The following is a 21095-nucleotide window of genomic DNA, read 5'->3' as shown; positions in this document are numbered from 1 at the left end:
TTCTTTATAAAAATTAAGTTACCACGCCTGACCACACCTAGATACACGCCATTTTAATTTTGGCCCCTCCCAACCCCGCCCATATTAATTAACCGCACATGCCAATTATCCTATAGCGTTCCTTCCTGATAATCCGATATTGACGTGTGAGGAGGATTTTAGAGCTATTGCCTAGCTAATATTGTAAAGAAGGAGTAAATGTCATCATCACTTGATATCAGTAGCAGCTCCACTGGGGGTGGGAGCAGTAGCAGCGTCGACTCTTCTCCCGACCAGAAGAAAAGCACCTCTTGTATGTCCATATTTGGTCATAGGGCTAATCTAAACCTTTTCTGTCTCTTTCTCTAGCTAAAAAATGGGAGGAAAGGGAAGAAGAGGAGGAGGAGGAGGAAGAGGATCAAGATGATGATGATGATGATGCTGCAACTGATGATGAAGAAGATGACGAAGAAGACAATGTAATTTTAGAACTAAGAGAAGTCTACAAGCAATCCGTTACCACCACAATGCAGTTTGAAGACTCAAGCGATTCACTTGATGCTGATGATAGCGAAAAGATTAGAGTAAGAGGAGGGAAGGGGCGTGGACTAGTAACGTAAATATCATAACTAATGCAACCACACCTTCTCATTATTAATAATTATTAACCGTTTGTTTTTAATAATTATCATTATTTATCCCACCCACTTGTTACAGGCTAAATTGCGTGTCCTGAGAGACTATGTTAATGACTTACAGTCCAGCTATGACGAGCTATTGGATACGTTTGGTGAGCTGGAGACGGCAGCCAAGGAGAAGATTAAAACGTTGGAGGACAAACTTGCTAAAGCTGTGAACTCTCCAATGGTAAAAGGACAATAAAGACAACTCGATAATGCGATGTTCATTTTCACGCACATTACATGTTCATTGTACATGTACATGTACATACACATGTGCATGTATAATTCCACGGCCTTGTTTGTTAGTGGCCTTGTTTGTTAGTACCGTACAAGATGATGTATTGGTGAGAGTAATATTTGATGAATTTACCTCTGGAAAGAAATTGGCTGATTTTATATTGGTGATTCCATGCCACGAGCCATTGAGCATGCTCAGATTGAAATAAAATGGAGGATTTTATATTGGCAATTTCTTTATAGAACGACCAATCACCAATATTAATTCCTCGCCAATAAAATCATTTTGTACGATACATGTAGAGATCACTTGTAGAAGAGTGCTCAATGTTTTTTTTTTAATTTTGACTCAACATCTATTTATGGCATAATAGTACTAGTACTGTAATAATAATCTTAATAGTAATCAAAGGATTCACTACTGCTGTGTTATTAATAACATGCATTTCAAATCATTCATTTTTAGATGTTTAGTAAGGACTCATCCACAACAGGTTTAGAAAGGGAAGAGTATTCAGTGCAGTCACTACCACCACAAGTATATGTTGTACGAATTCATTTTTACATATAACATCGATGTATTTTAGATGATCAATAAGGACTCATCCACAACAGGCTTAGAAGAGCAAGAGCCTTCTTTACAGCATGTGCAAGTAAGATATGATACTGAGGAGAAAGGAGAGTGTTAGTAATTTTTATCTAACGAGTGCTTTTTAAAAGTGTGTACATTTTAGATAATGATACATTTTTTACATGTACTTTGTGCATGTGCATAACATTGATATTAATTTTTTAGATGATCAGTAAGGATTCATCCACAACAGGTTTAAAAAGGGAAGAGTCTTCAGTTCCTCAAGTACATGTACAAGTAGATGCACGTGTACCTGTAAGTTGAGAATTACTTACAGATTATTGTTATGTACACGTATCAAAATGATTTATAATTTATTTTCAGATGATGAATAAAGATTCGTCCACAACAGATTTAGAAAGGGAAGAGTCTTCATTACAATCACTACCACAAGCACCTGTAAGTTAGGACATGTATTATGAATTGTGTCTTTAAATTGATTTGTCTTTAGATGATGAATAAAGATTCGTCTACAACAGATTTAGAAACCAAACAGTCTTTGCTTAGTGCAGAGATATTGATGCACGAAGCTAAGATCCAGCAGCTAACTGATGAGAACCAAGAGCCTAGGTCCCAGAGAGACAAACTGGACTCAGTAGCACCATCAGATACTCAGAGAGAACCAGCTGGCAATGAGGAACAAATGAAACGCTTTCTCTCACTAATCAATTCAACCAGAAGACAAGTAATTAAAAGGCATCGTAGTAATTATTATGAATTTTGTGTTTGTACTGTAGCTGTCAAGCCTTTCCACATCTCCTACAGTGAATGAAGTGAGTGACTGGAACACTGACCAGCCAAACAATGTGAGCTCCTCAGTCTTTAGTCCATTCACTTGTACATTGTGTGTCATCTCTACTAAAGGTTGATCAAGTAGCACTGAAACTAGAAGAGGATGTGTCCAGTTTGAGAGAGAAGTGGTCAGAGTTGAATGCTCAGCTGGAAGAGAGTCAGGGAACCATTGCAGAGCTCACAGGACGTGAGCTTGTACTAACTAGTCAATTGGACCAGTCTTCAGCTCGTGTGGTTGTACTGGAGTCATTGCTACAGGCACAATCAACAAGCCTCATGGGCCAAGAGGAACTACTGACTAAGGATAACTCCTACCAAGAGGTACAGTACATGTAAACGGGTAGAGAATGTAATGTACATGTACGTGTATATCTATAACATTGAAAATGAATTTTTTTTTGGTGTTTTGTTTGCAGATGAGTGATCTACAAGAAAAACCAAAGAGTCTCATGACATCTAGTACGGAAGAATCCAGGGAACAAGTAAATCAGCATACTCTACATGTACATGTACATATTACAACCAATGCCTTGTTGTGTAGATAAATGTACATGTACCTGTGTTTGAGAGAGACTGTCATATAGCAGAGCTTGAGACTAGAGTACAGGAACTGGAGTATCAGTTACAAGAATCAGAACATAATCGTGAGCTCCTCCTCAACGAGTCACAATCAAACATCAGGAAGTACTACTGGAACAAGGTATGTCACCTATCACCCCTCGTTACTATGGCTACCTCCCGTTTCTAGGCGAGTAACCGTGACGACGATGCGAGTGATTCTACGAGTCAGAGCGAGGAGTTGAGGGAGGAGAGAGATGAACTGATTAATGAGGTGGAAAGAGAAAGAGAAAAGGTTAGGGAGTTAGAGAAGGCACAAGAGATTGCTCTTCAAGAAATGGAACTCCTTCAATCAAAAATAAGATCACTACCACAAATAGATGTAAGATAAGATTTTTGTACATGTACTTGTAGCTGTACATGTACACATAATTATTCTCTTTTTCAATCATTTAATTTTCACTTCACATTGTTACTTTTTCAGATGATGAGTAAGGATTCATCCACAACAGGTCTAGAGAGGGATTCTTCATTGCAGTCACTGCCACAAGTAAGCTAAGAACTACATTACTCTTTCTAAACTACACTGTACATGCATTTTAATTTCATAAGGATTCCTCCATGAGGACCACAACAGATTTAGAAACTGAACAGTTTTCATTCCCACAACATGTACATGTACATGTAAGTTGAGCATGTTTTTTATTTGCACCATGTGCATGTACATATGTACTTTTAGATGATGAATAAAGATTCGTCCACAACAGATTTAGAAATGAAACAGTCATTGTTATCACAAGCACATGTTCATGTAAGCTGTTACTCTTTAACACTTGTACATGTGCAGTGCAGTACATACTGTATTATCAATTTATGTATTTTTAGATGATGAATAAAGGTTCGTCCACAACTGGTTTAGAAAGGAAAAGGTCTCCATTACAATCAATACCACAAGCACCTGTAAGTTAGGACATGTATTATGAATAGCGTTTTTAAATTGACTTATCTTTAGATGATGAATAAAGGTTCGTCCACGACAGGTTTAGAAAGGGAGGAGTCTTCAGTTCCTCAAGTACATGTACAAGTAGATGCACGTGTACCTGTAAGTTGAGAATTACTTACAGATTATTGTTATGTACACGTATCAAAATTATTTATAATTTATTTTCAGATGATGAATAAAGATTCGTCTACAACAGATCTAGAAACTAAACAGTCTTTGCTTAGTGCAGAGATATTGATGCACGAAGCTAAGATCCAGCAGCTAACTGATGAGAACCAAGAGCCTATGACCCAGAGAGACGAACTGGATCCTGCCATGACAACAAAAAGAGCAGTACCAGACACTACTCGTGCAGACTCAGCTGGCAAAGAGGGACCAGTAGCACTGAAACTAGAAGAGGACGTGTCCAGTTTGAGAGAGAAGTGGTCAGAGTTGAATGCTCAACTGGAAGAGAGTCAGGGAACCATTGCAGAGCTCACAGGACGTGAGCTTGTACTAACTAGTCAATTGGACCAGTCTTCAGCTCGTGTGGTTGTACTGGAGTCATTGCTACAGGTCCAATCAACAAGCCTCATGGGTCAAGAGGAACTACTGACTAAGAATAAATCAGCATTGAATATACTGAGAGAAGAGATTGAGGATACTAAGAATAGCTATGAGATATCCTGCCAGGAGGTACTGTTCAATTGTACATGTACAATGTGTACATGGGTGGACTGCATGCACATACATATACATGTACATGTACTACATACTGTATTTCCTTAAATAAAAGCCCGGGCTTCCATTTCCTAAAATGGCATTTGGACCTCAAAAAAATTAAAATAAAACTCTGGCCCAGAGTGGGATTCAAACCTGGCACCTCATGCATTTGACTTCAGGAATCTAAGGAAGTATCTAAAAGGCATCTGAGTTATTTCTCAGTTAGATTTGGGTATTTATACATGTACATGTGTAGTTCAATTCTATTGCTACCTCGGTGTTTATTTGCATCCAGCTTTATTTAAGAATATACGGTACATGTATTCTGATCCGGGTTTCCCTTTGTTTTTATACGTATACAGTACATGTTCTGGTGCTATATAGAAATTTTGAGCTGATTTTGATAAAAATTGAATTTTTACAAATTTTTAAAGTTACTCAAAAATTGAGACAAAGTCCCTGTACTGTAGTACTGGGTCTTTGGCCAAATTTTGCTAAAAATGACTAGGAGAGAATTCTCCATTTTTATAATATTTTCTGATACATATACATGTTCTTATGTTGCGTAGCAAGTTTCAGTTGATTCCGATGAAATTTGGATTTTTTACAAATTTTTAAAGTTACTCAAAAATTGAGACAAAGTCCCTGTACTATAGTACAGGGACTTTGGCCAGATTTCACCAAAAATGAGTAGGAGAGCATTTTCCATTTTTATAATATTTTCTGATACATATACATGTTCTTATGTTGTGTAGCAAGTTTCAGTTGATTCTGATGAAATTTGGATTTTTTTACAAATTTTAAAAGTTACTCAAAAAGCCATGTACATGTATGTACATGTACTTTGTAGTACTTGTCAGTTCATAAAGCTCATGCTGTTTAGCTCGCATAAAATCATGATTATAATTAATTCATTTGTATGTGTACAATTACATGTACCGTATTTCCTTAAATAAAAGCCTGGGCGTCTATTTCCTAAAATGGTATTTGGACCTCGAAAAAATATGTAAAAAATTAAAAAACTTAGGCCCAGAGTGGGGTTCGAACCCGTGAGCTCATGCTTTTGACTTCTGGAACTTCAGGCATTATCCACTAGACTACTGAGTCACTCCTAGTCTAGTGTTGCGTATTTATAGTTAAATTGTATTGCTACCCCGGCGTTTATTCAAATGCGGCTTCTATTTAAGGATTTACGGTACATGTACATGTAATGTTTTGTGTGTTGTAGATGAGAGAGCTACAGGAGAAATTGAGGAGTGCCATGATGTGCAGTGTGGAAGAGTCAAGACAGCAAGTAAACCAACATTATGTGTACATGTACATGTACATGTACATGTACATGTACAGGGTACATGTACATGTACAGGGTACATGTACATGTACAGGGTACAGTGTAATGCATGTAGTCTATTGTATACCTTAAGCCTACTATTTTTAGCGTCTACTAAATTTAGCTATAATTAGCGAGAGAGCTTTAAACCGCTAAATTAAATAGACGCCAAAATAATTATTATTCATTACAATGGTTATTATTTATAGTTAATTTGGTTAAAAATGCTAAAATTAGTAACGCTAAACATGACTTTTGCTGATTTCGCTAAAATTAGTAGACGCAAATAATAGTAGGCTTAAGGTATTACATGTACATGTACATGTACATAGATGTACGGTATATTGAAATAACAATGTTCTTGGCTGTAAAATATGCCATTTACATGTACTACATGTACAAAGATTTACGCTCCATTTTTTAATCATTAATGTACATGTACATGTACATGCACATGCATGTACTAGTCATGGTTTTTGGTTTCAGCTGAGAGAATTCTCTGAGCTGTGATGAAATACATGTACCATGTAATATGTTCTACAAACTGTCATCATGCATGGAAGAAATTCAATATTAATTCTCTGAGGGCATGTCATTTTGTCTGTATGGACTCTATTCTTCCTTCCAGATATTTGAGAGAGACTGTCACATAGCAGAGCTTGAGACTAGAGTACAGGAACTGGAGTATCAGTTACAAGAATCAGAACACAATCGTGAGCTCCTCCTCAATGAGTCACAATCAAACATCAGGAAGTACTACTGGAACAAGGTACGCCACCTATCACCCTTCGTTACTATGGTTACCTCCCGTTTCTAGGCGAGTAACCGTGACGACGAGGTGAGTGATTCTACGAGTCAGACCGAGCAGTTGAGGGAGGAGAGAGATGAACTGATTAATGAGGTGGAAAGAGAAAGAGAAAAGGTTAGGGAGTTAGAGAAGGCACAAGAGATTGCTCTTCAAGAAATGGAACTCCTTCAATCAAAAATAAGATCACTACCACAAGTAAGAGCAGTTATACATGTACATGTACATGTATGTACAGTACATGTACATGTATACATACATGTACACCTGCAGAAATAAAGATACTTGTACATATATGGTTCATATTTATCATTTGTAATAATTCATTTTTTATTATTTTGAAACCTGTCATGTTTCTGGTTGACTGGTTTTTGTGTATGTTGAAATATTTCCTGAATGCATCATAAGTCTAAATATGTACAAATCTTATTAATTAATTTTATTATGTTGCTATTGATATATAATGCACATGTACATGTATGTCATACATTCTAATTATTAAATTGTTTTTCTTTTAATTCAGATGATGAATAAAGATTCATCGACAACAGATCTAGAAACCGAACAGTCTTTGCTTAGTGCAGAGATATTGATACACGAAGCTAAGATCCAGCAACTAACTGATGAGAACCAAGAGCTTAGGACCCAGAGAGACAAACTGGACTCAGTTTATGAGGAGGTGGTGATGACAATAAAGGAGCTGCAGGATTCTTTGAGAGACGCTAAACTGGATACTCACAAAGCTCAGACAGAGTCAGCTGGTAAAGAGGCTCAGATGAAGCGTGTTCTCTCACTAATCAATGCAACCAGACTACAAGTAAGACCAAAGACATGTACATGTACATGTATAATGTAGATCAATGTATAAAGACTTTAAAGCCAATTTTGGAATAATTAGACACATTTTGGAATAATTAAGCACATTTTAGAAAATGATTTATGTACACTGTACATGTAACTTGGGCTCAGAATAAGCTGTAGTTAGAATAGCCAATATGTGATGTCAGCTTATTCCAGTTCACAATTTGTACACATGTAATTAATAATTATTGTGTGTTTACATTTTTGTGTATTAGTTCCAGTGCATCGATACGCGTGTACATGCACACGTGCCTCTCATCGTTATTACTTGAAAATGAGTTTAGAATTTCTTTTCTTTGAAATGCATGTACAGTACATGTAATTTGTTCTTGTAATCATACCAATAAATGATATCATCATTTCCATGTACTGTATGTGTGTGCATTTTCTAGCTGTCAAGCCTTTCCACGTCTCCTACAGTCAACGAAGTGGGTGACTGGAGCACTGACCAACCAAACAATGTGAGCTCCTCAGTCTTTAGTCCATTCACTTGTACATTGTGTGTCATCTCTACTAAAGGTTGATCAAGTAGCACTGAAACTAGAAGAGGACGTGTCCAGTTTGAGAGAGAAGTGGTCAGAGTTGAATGCTCAACTGGAAGAGAGTCAGGGAACCATTGCAGAGCTCACAGGACGTGAGCTTGTGCTAACTAGTCAATTGGACCAGTCTTCAGCTCGTGTGGTTGTACTGGAGTCACTGCTACAGGCACAATCAACAAGCCTCATGGGCCAAGAGGAACTACTGACTAAGAATAAATCAGCATTGAATATACTGAGAGAAGAGATTGAGGATACTAAGAATAGCTATGAGATATCCTGCCAGGAGGTACAGTCCATTGGTAGAGGATATTAGATTATTAGTACATCAATCATGCTGTACTTTCCATGGATATGCCAATTGTTGTGTGTCGATTGTGCATTTGTGCTGTGCATGTACCTGAAAATTAAATTTCTCTGTATTTACTTTTGATAATGTTTTGTGTGTTGTAGATGAGAGAGCTACAAGAGAAACTGAAGAGTGCCATGATGTGCAGTGTGGAAGAATTAGAATCACTGAGACAACAGGTAAAGCAACATGTGTACATGTACATTATTAGCGATTACCTCTCCTGCTCTCTCTCTCTCCCCCCCCCTCTCTCTCTCTCTTTTTCCAGATAAAAGAGCGTGATGCCAGAATAAAGCAAGTAGAAGATGAAGCTACTGATCTGTGGTCCCTCCACAACCAAACCTCCCTGGTACTGAAAGAAGGTGAGAGGGTACAGGAAGAGAGACTGAATCAACTGGAGGCAGTGGAAGAAGAGCTGAGAGAAGCAAGAGAAGTCATTGACCACCTGGAGAGTGAGCTGGAGAAGGATTGTGAAAGCAGGCTCAATGAATTGGATGAAGAGAGAGCACTACTGATTGACATCATTAACCAGCTGGTGGGAGGAAACATAGAAGAGGTACATGTACTAAGAAGTTTGCATGTATAAATTTATTCATTATTTGTGTGGGTGTATCATCCCAATCAGCAAACGGTGGGTGGGGCTGGTAGTCAATTTCAAAGTGTGTGTGTGTGTGTGTGTGCATGCTTCACAGCCTCTCTCTTTCTCTACATTTTCAGACAATGAGTAATCCGACAGATATACAGGCCAGACTAGCTCAAAGGGATCAATTACTGTCAACACTCCAAGAGGAGACCGCTAGACTACTGGAGACACATTCTCATGCTTCACATGAGGTAAGCAGACTCTCTGCTCCTATCCTTATTTGTCCAGTATCACTTCTCTTTCAACGATACCTTTATGTTCATTGTGTCCTGTAAACCTAGCTCTTTTATTTTTTGTACAGCAAGCTTTATTAATATGTACATGTACATGCATACATGTACATGTACATATACAATCATAATACATGTACATGTATGTGTCCCTTTTACTCCAGGTTAAGGAGAGACAGAGGATAATAAATGATTTAGAGACAAGCCTTGCATTATCACAGGACCTCTGCAACACTTTGGACAAGAAAGTAAGCTTTGGACAAATTGGTACATGTGTACATATACATAATCACAATGATTAAAGAAAGTTTAAGAAAACACGGCAGACTTTGAACTGCTAGATGAAAGCTACATTAATCTACATTCTACATGTATTGTACATGCACATGCATGTACATGTACACGTACGCATGTACATGTACACATGTACATGTACATGTCAGTTTGTTATCAAGGCTTATATTTCATCTTTTATCTTAGGTTAATGGTAATAGGGTCAAACTAGACGCTGTTCAAAGAGAGCTGGCAGAGAGTGAAAGGGAGAAAGAGATTCTAGCAGAGCAAGTGATAAAACTTCAATTGGAAGCTGAGGACATTTGCAGTGCTCTTGAAAAAGCCCTGATCAAGAGCAATAAGCTCACTGTGGATAATCAATTATCAGTGACAAGTCTTCAAGACCAGCTCATGGTGGAGAGGTCAACCTCACGCTCCCTGAGATCAAGACTCAGTGAAGCTCTTGGAGGAGTGGACAGTTTGACGGATAATCTTCGTGAGACCGTCGTACGACTAGAGACTGAGAATGAGAGACTGAGACTAGAGAAAGGACATATTGAAGAAGCAATGTCTAACCTTCACGAACAAGTGGGTTCATCAGTACTTGATGTACATGGTGTGTACATGTAGGGTTTCCCACAGGATTTTGGCATGGTATTCAGCCTTCAGTGAATTTTAAAGTTGCTCAAAATCTGGTCAAAGACCATGTGTACATGTGCATGGTACTTGTATTTTACCAAAAATGACTATGAGAGAAATCTTCATTTTTATAATTTTTTCTGATGTACTTGCTCTTATGTTGCGTAGCAAGTTTGAGCTGATTCCAGTAAAATTTGATTTTTTAACCAATTTTTTAAAGTTACTCAAAATCCCTGTACTATAGTACAGGAACTTTAGTCAAATTTCACCAAAAATGACTGGGAGAGGAATTTCTATTTTAATAATGTTTTCTGACTTATGTTGTGTAGAAAGTTTGAGCTGATTTTGAGCAAAATTGTATTTTTTTACAAATTTTAAAAGTTTTTTGAAAATTTTACATTTTAAAATTTACATTTACATTACCAAACCTTGTACAGTAGCTTATGGAGCATACACATGTACATGTACATGTACATATTTTTTATTCTTCTTCTCTATTTTTCTCTCCCTTTCCTTCCCCTCCATTCCCCCAGTTGGATGAAGACAGCAGTAAGTATCAGTCCATGCATCAAGAACTAACAGAAGCACTGGCACTCATGGAAGAGTTAAAGAGACAAGAGTCACGGGCTAGAGCCGACAGGAACGAATCTGAGGTATTGGCGGAGAAAAGACTCGAGGAACTTAGTCTCTCTCAAGAGAAGTGCCACACACTTCATTGCATTAATGGACAACTAGAAGAAGAGGTACAATTAAAGGCCACCATGCACTATGAAACTTTGAATTTCAACTTCATGAAACATGCCTCAAGCTCCATTGACTCCTGTATAAAAGATGTTTCATTAAACAAAGTTTCATAGTGTATGATAGCCCTAAGAGGGAGGGAGGGAGGTAGATGCATGGATCAGGCATATAGAAATAACCCCAAATGAAAAATGCACAAGTCAGTGGGGGAGGATATTAACCACATAAGAAGTGTATTTATCTTGCATAACTCTTCAAAGGGCAGAGGGACAGGTGGTCTGATTAAACTAATGGGCCTAACTAATTCCCTTCTTTTGACTTTATTATTTCTGTCTGCATTCATTGGACAGATTAGGGCAATGAAAGAAAAGCAGGATAGCCTCCAGCAAAGTGTACAAGACACTTCAAATAGTTTACGCTCATTGGTGAGTTGTGAGTGAGCACGCATTTGCATGTACCCTGTACATGTGTACATGTACAGGGTACATGTGCACTGTACATGTACATGTACACTGTACATGTACATGTACACTGTAGACGTACAGGGCAAAGCGAAGCCAATAGTTTCTGTCACATTGTAACGAGATATTATTTTATTTGTACGAAATAATGTGCGTGTTTATGTACACGTACATGTACATGTATGTACATGTACGTGTACTTTTTTGCCATGTATGCTTAAGTGGTGAAACTGATACTCACACAATTATTTCCCACTCCCTCCCTCCCTTTCCTCCCCCACCTCTCCTCTCTCTCTCTCCTCTCACTCTCTAGTATGATTCAAAATGTTTAGAGTATGATCAACTTCTGTCAGAGCACTCTGTTCTCATTGAGAAAGACACTGTCATCTCAGCACAGGTACTCAAGTAACACCAAAACCAAATTTAAGACACTTTAAAATCTTCAATCTCTCTCTCTCTCCCTCTCTAGCTTGAAGAGTGCCACAAAGAGCTAAAGTTATGTAAGAAGAGAGCATCAGAGCTTGATAGTCGATACAAGGATTCACTGAAGGAGCTGGAAAGGACTCAAACAGAACTGGATGTGTTGAGAACAAGTGGAAAGGTTAGTATAGTTGTACTACATTCAACAATCCACCATAGTGACCTTACATGCACATGTACATTAGTATGAATATTCCTTTTATTTAGCAAGTATTTGTGATGAATTTTTCCCAATTATTAAGTAAAGTTTATGATGTGTTCTGGCTTCTGACAGTTAGTGTTTTAAAGTGCATTCAATATGTTTACTATATTGGGATTACGTCGTTATTACATCATCGCTATTATGCATGCATCTAAAGAATCTTGTCTCAGTTACTGATTTGGCACAAGAATCTATTTGATGTGTTCTCTTTGAGACACATTATATCAGCTTTTTAAACTGGAAGCGTCACTTAGCTGACACTCTGTGTCTTTATTAAAATTCTATTTGCTGCACCTACTGAATGTTTTTACATGTACATGTACATGCAGCGATGCCACGACTATAATAGTAATTACATGTACACATGTACTGTACATGTATTGCTTTTCTCTGGAGCATGTTTACTCCTTTGTAGTAATTCTTTATGCATATGTATATACATGTACATGTACATGCGTATGTACATGTGCATGTGCATGTGCTTATCTATTACCCCCTCTAGGCACAGCAGAATAGTGATAGAAAGGCGACACAGAAAAGGCTACAGATGCTAAATGAGAAGGTTTCCTTACTTGAGATACAGCTAAACACGACCACCGAGAGACTCGAAGAGACTGAACAAGCTCTCGTGAGCGTCGAACAAGAGAAAAGGAAACTCCTCCACAAATTAAGTCAGTGATAGAATAATAATATTATGATTATTTATTTCTTTGCTATAGGCACGTTAGAGGAGCACTACAGCTCACTGGTTAGGAGCCACTCCCAACAGAAACTGGAACTGTCTCATTCTCAGAGGAAGCTTGATCGTCAGCACAAGCAGTTCTCCTCGTTACAGAAAGACTACGACACAGTGGTAGGACAGATCAGTGACTGGGCGGATACACAGAGATCCTCTAGTGAGGGACTCATCAACAAAATAAAGTACAGAAGGCCCACTGTCATATTCGTAGTTTCTATGCATACAGCATGTGTACATGAACATGTATTATGCACAGTACCCTTGTAGTCTAAAGGGTACTTGCATGAATACTTGTACATGTACATGTACATGTACATGTACATATTCTTCTAGATATACATGTACATGTACTTCTTACCTCCTTCATGCTGTTATAGGGAACAAGATGATGAGATAAGCTCACTCAAAGCACAAAAGAGGGAGGCTCAGGCTGAGACCGAAACATTGAAATCACAGTTCCAGCAAAAAGAGCAGACCTCGCCTAATGCCCCATCTACGAATGGCCACTCTGTTCCTAATAGCCTTCGTAAATTAGACCTCCAATATCAGGCCACCCTCGAAAAAGGAATGTATGTTATGAATTATTTATTATTCTCTCTCCTTTTATTATTGACATGTATCCTATTCAGGTCAGGCGCTAGCGCTAGTGTTATGGATACTTCTGGTTACTCTAGTCCGACTGTTGATTCCTCAGATGAGATGGATAAACAGTATTGGATTAGGCGATCAGCAGAGGTGAGTATGGGAGGCCCTGGGATAAAAGAATTGAAGCAAACCCATTGGGCATTTTTATTACATGTACAATGATTACTCATGTGCATGTACATGTACATGTAGCATTTACATGTACATGTACTTGTACAAGTACATGTACATGTACGTGTACAATAAAAAGTGCTTATTTCCAGCATTATAAGCACATACTAGCATGTATAGGTATATACATGTACATGTACATACGATTGTATGGTACATGTATTATGTTGCAAGTTTTTTGCTTATGAGCATCTTATTACTTACTGAAACTTCTTAGCATAATGATTTTAAAAATGTAATGATCATACAGTACTTTTGAACCATTTTCCATACAAAATTTGGCAGTTTTTCAAACAATAGTATTGTAATGTACCATACCTGTGTGAATGTGTAGCGTAATCTCCTTATGTTCTACAAAATTTTTGAGCTAATTCTTTTGAGTTGGGCCAAATGCCTTTGATTACCCAATGTCAGGTGGGCCTGGAGCAAAATACCCTTTGGAGGGGGAGTAGTAGTTACAAATTATCAGTCACTACTAATGCAGTATTAACTTTTATGTATTTTGCTTGTTTTAGCTATCAATTCAGCTTCAGGAAAGCAGTGAATACTGGACTAATAGAGTACGTGAGCTGACTCTTACCAAATTGAAAAGCACCTCTTCATGAAATAGTCAACTTAAAGATTTTTTCATTCCCCCATTACAATTATTAATAAAATTTTGTCATACAAACATATTCAATTTATTATTATTGCTGGCCTTCTTCTCGTAATAATAATAATAATAATGGTTTATTTTTTCATTTTTCTTTTGAGTGTAATTAATTCCCACATAAAACTGACTTGTTATCATAACGTTTTTGGATTCGTACTAATTAGGGGCGGTTTTGTATTTATGGATCGATGGAGGAAGGTCGTGGGAGAGGTTTAGCGTTCTATTATTATTACATCAAAAAGGTCCTCCATTGTTTTCATATAGCAATTGCAAATGGAATGGTGCGGTCACTTTGATCAGTGTCTATACGTCAACCGCCCAATGCACTGTACTAACTAAATGCCAGTCAGTCCACGCCTGCCTCTCAGTGTCACAGTTGCTCCTGCAGATCAGATACTTGATGCTGCCTCTATAGAAAAGGCGATCAAGCGGAGAGTGGAACACTAAGAGTTTCTGTATAATCCTCATCTACATGTATCTATGGCTAGCAGCGATCCTGAGCTAGCGCTAGAGGAAGCACTGAGGCGAATTCAAGGAGACCACTCGAACGAGTCTGAGCCTGAAGACACCAGCAGTACTGTCTCCTCTACCGAAGAAATCCCAACGGACTATTCCCGGTAAGTATCCCGGGAAATCCTCCACATGGGAGCTACATGTAGTTGGATCCACACAAATGTACAGCAATGATTATCGTTATGAAAAAATAGGGCTTTTTATTTACATTATTGTTTTTGTTTTTATTTATTCGTATAGACGAGATACTAGTATCGTTGGACAATCAGTTGCTTCTGCTGGCGTGCGTTTGCTGTGCATGCCGCCTAGATCTGGTTCAGTCCGTCAGTCATCATCAGCTGAAGCAGGAGGCCCTGGGGCTACGCGTTCCCAGACGGTGCGAACTGCTTTCTTACCTCCTCGCTCGGTGAGAACAAAATCTTATCATAATATATGTAGATGTTTTCCATGTACTACAAATGCTAATAACTGTCTCTTATTCTTCTCTATCTGTGCATTGTAGTCTCGTCGAGCACAAACTGTCAATAATTCCAAGGACTCGATCCTAACTCAAACCGATTTCTCTCAGATGGTGTACGAGAAATTGGAGAGTGTTGCAAGAGAGAGACACCAACTGAAGCTCCGAGCTCAAACCCTTGCCAGACAGCTGGGTAAACCAATCAAAGACATTATGGTATGCCTGTATTTTGATAGTAACCTAATGATCCTGATTAAGTAACAAGCCTATAAACATTATTAATATTCTTCGTCCCCCTTCTCCTTTTTGTAATGATAATTTCCTTTGTACCTATGACTTATACATGATTAAAGAAGTCTCTCCCTTCCTCTATATAGTGTCCATTTGATAGTGTTATCCTTTATGTCTCATAATTCTGTCTCTTGGCTGTCGTCTCTTATTGTATTTTGCCTATTTGCATTGATTGTTAATGTCTGATCTCCCATTATCATTCTGAATGGGTCCCCTTGGTATATTTACCCGGTATATAATTAAAATGCAATAACAATAACCCTGTCTTTCTCTGAAAGGCGTATTTTGATGGTTTATTTACGTGTTGTAATAATTGCTTGTGTTATTATTGTTTTATTACTCATTTTCAAATAGTACTCAGCTATCCGGCTATGAATTAGCTAAAATTTCATTCTCTTTCCACTCTTTGATATAATACTATACATAGCTACCAATACAGTGTAGAAGAGAGCTAATTATTATACTATGCAATTCATTTCTTCCTCTCCTATGTACACAACTTGCCTTTGAAGACTGGCTTATCCTTTACAGCTTAATAGCTCACGAAGTAGTACTAATTGCTACACTGATAATGTAATTCCATGCTATATACAACTTGCCTTTGAAGACGGTTGGCCTTATCACTGCGTAGCTGTAATAACATATAAAATTTATTATACTAGGGCTGGTACCTTGCCTCTATCAGTACAGAACTAGCCTTTGATTATCTTAAGATTTATAACAGAATAGTATTATACGATTCCCCCACTGTTATCTATATACTGTATACGTACACAGCTGGAAGCTTTGATGACTCCAGTGCTGTAGTATTGGCCTATATTAAATCAATACTCATTTGTTCTCTCCCTTATCTATACAGTCCTTGTCTTTGAAGTATTGATAGTGTATGTGACACAAAGGCAAAGGAGTTGCTCTTTTATTATTGTAATAGTACTACTATTTTTATTGACTCACCCTCCCTGTTCGTCTTTCTTTAACGACATGCGCTAAATAATCCTTGTTCCTTTGATACCATTAAAGAGCTAGTAGCTAAACATTTTAAGTACATGGCTACATTAGTATTATTATAACTGCACATCCACTGCTACCATCTGTGCCTTTCAACTTAGTATTGGCATGCACAAAGCATTCGCATTACATAACAAGCACGTACATTTATTATCATTATAGTGCACTTGTGAAAGGATAACCCATAGATTGTATCGTTAAATCGTGTGTTCAATTTTTGTGGGAGAATGTATTATGCATAGTAATGACCGCACTACTCCAGGCTATTAAAATGCAATAATATTGCAATAGCAAACATTATTTGCATTCACACACACACACACATACACTATTCAGAGAAGCGTTGGTATTAAATCCTTTTCTTTTCTCTATAGTCATTAGATTGGAGTGATGCACCAGACTCCAATAGGAAATTCATCTCACTATCGCCCGAAGAGAAATCCACGACGACAAACCAGAGAGAGCCATCCTGCAGTGACAGTGGGCTAGGATTCAGCTACCTAGGACAGTCATACTCCGATCTGAGATCAATGGACGAACAGCAAGACTGTCTATTGAACCAATCAACATGTTCATCAAAGCATTCTTATCATAGTTCACTGGAGTACAATAGCATTGTACCACCAGTAGTGGGCCCTTCTCCTGATGGCCCTAGACACATAACAACATCAATCACACAGCATTATCATCATCCACCTTCTCTGTCCATTCCAGACTTTACAAGGTATGTGAACTCATTTCGTGTGTATTATATTATTTATGTATTACTAATAAATAGCCCAGTCCCCTCCTCCTCCTCTTCTTTCTACTCTGGTTCTCTTCATCATCAGCCTCACCACTCACGTCATCAGCATCCCTCCCACCGCTCTTCTCCTCTCCCCTACCACACCGTCCACCCTCTCTCCTCTGCTCCACAATCCTTATTACCAGTTGGGACAAACTCTACTGCTGCTACACCCCTCCCTCTCCCTCCTCCATCTCAGTCTTTATTGGTAGCATACACAATAGACACTTCAAAGAACACTTTTGCCAAAAGAATTAATCTGGTAGCCCCAGTGTTGACACTGAGACAATTTAAGGATGACATATTTGCAAGGAAAGGATCGTACAGGTTTGTTTGAAATGCTTTGTATGTGTGTATGTTCTCTTAATGAGACTAATGCCAGTCATGATTGCAGTCATAGAGCTTGCATACTTTTGAATTAGTGGGTTGAGGGGAGAAATGAGAGAAGGAGAGGGATGGAGGATATAATGATGACATACTTTGTTTCGCCATGACAATATAGATATTTCTTTAAAAAGTACTGCGAAGAACTAAGCGATGTGATATTGGAAGAAGCAACAGAGGACATGCAAGTACTCCCACTGTACAATGGTAGCATAGTTGGACATGTTGAAAAAATAGAGAGAGACTAGGTGTTGCTCTCAGTTGGCGTGCAATTGCACATTCACTCTCTGGCAGCCAATTTGACAGGCACTTTTTATCTTTGTTACATTATAATATTATTATTAATATATTATTATTATTTTGTTATTATAACTATTATTATTATTATTATTATTATTATTATTATTATTATTATTATTATTGCTCCAATTGATACATGTTTTGGTGTGTGATTGTGAGTTTATTTTTATTTTTGATGGCTCGTTTTACAATGATGAAAACAAAGTCTGTTATCAAAGCAGCAAAGCTAACATTTGGAACACAGCGGGGTCCTTTGTGATGCTTCAAGCAGAGAAAAGCAAACCTTTATTAGCTCATCAAAGGGAGTATGGTGTTTATCACAAGGAGCTGCTTATTATTCTTACATTATTCATCATTAGGAAAACTCTTTATCATTTTATGCCTCAAAGAGCAGTCTCCCACTAATTACTTTATTCATGAGTGGGTGGTCAATTATTCATTAATAGGCGTGGCTCGTTACAAGTGCCACTCCCACTAATACTGCCCTCCATTTACAGCATGATGTGCTACAACAAGGGACCAGGAACGTTTTGATTGGTGGTCGGCGGCTCAGCTTTGTCGTCATATTATCAAAGTATTATTGTTTGCATCCGACAATCCTTTGAAACTCTACTCCAGGCGTGTATAGTACACACTGTAGTATTAACAGGCACTGCCCCGACCGCCCCTCTAGCCACAAAAAAGGGAGAGGATCCGTCTATTATTAATATTCCTATTTTTCCAACTGTTAGAAGAGGCAGGAGAACACCAGTTCCTCGTTTTTAAAGAGAGAGTTCAAGGAAAGGACCTGTTATTATTTTAAATATAATAATTCCAGAGGCCGGCTATCATTCTCAACTCTGTCATGGCCGCGATAGTAAGTGGTAACGATCACGAGTTAGCGCTCGAGGAGGCTCTACAGCGGATAGGAGGAGAGCCAGGGACTGATGAAGAAGACGACGAGGAACTAAGTGTTGTCGAGTACGACGAGGAAGAACAGCGACCACCAGCACCAACGGCCAGTGTAGTATCAGGCCCGGCGCCAGAGACCACCACTAATGGCGACAATGGAGCAGGAGGAGGAGGGAGATACGAAGTGCCAGAGCCTTATATTGGGACACCCTCTAACTCTGTTCCTTTGAAAGAAGTCCTCGGGGAGTATAGATCCTTTATGCTTTTCAGGCGGTTCCTAAAGGATCAGTGCATTACCCGTAACCTCCAGTTCTGGCTGGCATGCGAGTATTATCACACGCAGATGCCCCTCGAAGGCATCAAAGCTGCCAAAGCCATCTACTGTCGTTTCCTAAAAAGCTCTGCTCCACTTCACGTCTCCATCCTAGAGGCAACAAAAAGAAAAATTTGTACAATAGTACAGCTTGGCTCTCCCCCTGGTTACACACTGTTCCTTGAGGCTCAGCAAGAGGTGTATAACCAAATGGAAGTCAATGAACTTCAGCAGTTTCTCTGTTCTGACTCTTTCTCAGAATGCTCTCAGTTCCCCACGCGTGGTCCCACACAGAACATGTATGGGTCTGTGAGCGGGGATATTGGCTTTCAGCCGTCTCGCTATAGAAATGGCGGGTCGCTACATTCCAGCGACGATTCAACCTCTGTTACCAGTTTTGCATCAGAGTAAGTGACATTTTAACCTTATGTTGTACGTAATCGGCTCTCTCTCTCTCTCTTTCATTTAATCCATTTAAGGGATGTTGGGTCAACTCATACGCAAGTATTGTGTTTACCGCACCACACCAAATCTGTTTATACTCCCAGGAATGCTCATTCTGACACTGAACACTCATCATCACATGTAATTAATAATACTTGTCCTATTTATGTGCGTATGCGTGTGTGTTTCTCTTATTACTCTCCTCTTAATTTTATTTTTAATGGTGTTGTTATTGCACTGTTATATGTTGCCAATTGATTTTATATGTCTCCTTTGTCTTTCTTCCTTTTTGTTGTAGCCTCGAAGGCAGCAATATGCAGGACCGACCACACACATATCAAGGAACAAAGTATTGACACAGAACCAGTTCTACGAGATCGTCTGCGAGAAGCTCAGTGCCGTTCAAAGAGACAGGACGGCAATGAAGCAGAGAGCAAGAAATATAGCAAGGATAGCAGGGAAATCCTACGAGGACATAATGGTTTGTAATTATTTGACCACATTGACATGAAATCCGTTATCTCTCTGTCTCTTTCCACAGTCAATAGATTGGTTTGATACACCAGAGGCCATTAAATATGTGTGTTTTGATGACGAAGGAACTGCTGCTGGAGCTGACGATGGACTCCATTCTCCTCCCCTCTCTCTTCCCCCTCCTCACAAGCAGTCCGTGGGGAAGAGGACAACAGTGGAATCATCCGACACGCCTCCTTCATCGACTTCTGGTGCACCCTCGCATCATCTCATCAGCTTTGGACTGAAAGAGATACAAGAAGCTCTGAGAGACCTTGACATTGCTAGCCAGGTAAGAATGAGAGAGAGAGGAGACACACTGGGGAGACATAAAAAGGAGGCAGTAGTTACATCACACTCTTCATGTTTCATAGGTCAGACAAAAGAGATCCTCAACACTTATGTCAAGCTCTGCCTCCAGTTACATCAGTGATAGTGGAGTTGGGGAGAGCAACCTTCCTTCCAGTGGAAGTGGTGGGCCTGGACCCAGCAGTGGGCATAACAGCAGACTCTCTAATCGTGTCCATGCTTATCTTCAGAATCAGCAACGTGTCACCAGTCAACAGTCAGAGAGAGAAGCTCAGGCTCAGCTTGTGGCTACAATGCTTATGAATAATTCTGTCCCATCTGATGAGCTCAATCCTTATCATAACAATGGACGGAGATCATATGCTAATTATCCTGGGGCTTATTCTTCTGACGATTCGTCGTCTTGTTTCACTGCTACCTCTCACTCGTCTAATTCTGAGTTCTTTGTTCCGAGAAGACCGCATCCTCTTTACGGGGACTCGAATGACGAATCAAGACAACAGTCGCATCATCATTCACGGTAAGGGAAGGAGAGAAAGAGAGAGA

At 38.8% G+C, this 21095-nt stretch overlaps 3 protein-coding genes across 11 annotated transcripts; all 3 read left to right on the top strand.

Moving 5' to 3' along the window:
* The first annotated feature begins 84 nt into the window (after positions 1–84).
* LOC100639772 (early endosome antigen 1-like) lies at positions 85–14482 on the top strand. Of its 9 annotated transcripts, none has more exons than XM_019993687.1 (39): positions 85–292; positions 349–563; positions 697–846; positions 1366–1437; positions 1487–1552; positions 1696–1785; positions 1855–1929; positions 1982–2215; positions 2268–2336; positions 2395–2643; positions 2739–2804; positions 2864–3022; positions 3071–3262; positions 3365–3430; positions 3493–3558; positions 3620–3691; positions 3766–3840; positions 3893–3982; positions 4052–4558; positions 5814–5879; positions 6544–6684; positions 6733–6918; positions 7244–7537; positions 7974–8042; positions 8101–8406; positions 8571–8645; positions 8735–9022; positions 9184–9300; positions 9504–9587; positions 9820–10200; positions 10785–10994; positions 11343–11417; positions 11767–11850; positions 11923–12054; positions 12638–12806; positions 12855–13056; positions 13252–13443; positions 13504–13609; positions 14206–14482. In XM_019993687.1, the coding sequence occupies exons 1-39, from the start codon at positions 199–201 to the stop codon at positions 14293–14295; spliced, it is 5874 nt and encodes a 1957-aa protein (XP_019849246.1). In that variant the 5' UTR covers positions 85–198; the 3' UTR covers positions 14296–14482. The 9 variants fall into 9 exon arrangements, with proteins under 9 accessions (XP_019849246.1, XP_019849245.1, XP_019849247.1 ...); XM_019993686.1 differs by having other exon boundaries at positions 3493–3564; XM_019993688.1 differs by lacking the exon at positions 1855–1929 and having other exon boundaries at positions 3493–3564.
* Positions 14483–14672: 190 nt separating this feature from the next.
* Positions 14673–18283, top strand: LOC109580476 (uncharacterized). Its single transcript, XM_019993695.1, has 6 exons — positions 14673–14959; positions 15096–15261; positions 15358–15528; positions 16986–17335; positions 17390–17722; positions 17898–18283. The coding sequence occupies exons 1-6, from the start codon at positions 14823–14825 to the stop codon at positions 18025–18027; spliced, it is 1287 nt and encodes a 428-aa protein (XP_019849254.1). The 5' UTR covers positions 14673–14822; the 3' UTR covers positions 18028–18283.
* Positions 18284–18923: 640 nt separating this feature from the next.
* Positions 18924–21083, top strand: LOC100616092 (axin; the record flags this gene model as incomplete). The annotated part of the gene is given in 6 exon segments (NM_001279315.1): positions 18924–19690; positions 19763–19868; positions 20026–20208; positions 20269–20532; positions 20615–21073; positions 21075–21083. Coding segments are annotated over 6 exon segments (1788 nt in total), but the record flags the coding sequence as incomplete, so codon positions are not given.
* Positions 21084–21095: the final 12 nt, after the last annotated feature.

This window comes from Amphimedon queenslandica, unplaced genomic scaffold, assembly GCF_000090795.2.
Source record: "Amphimedon queenslandica unplaced genomic scaffold, v1.1 AMPQUscaffold_13490, whole genome shotgun sequence".
In the NCBI taxonomy this organism is placed as follows: Eukaryota; Metazoa; Porifera; class Demospongiae; order Haplosclerida; family Niphatidae; genus Amphimedon; species Amphimedon queenslandica.
Note: the sequence above shows the minus strand (reverse complement) of the source record. Positions and strands in the feature narration are given on the sequence as shown.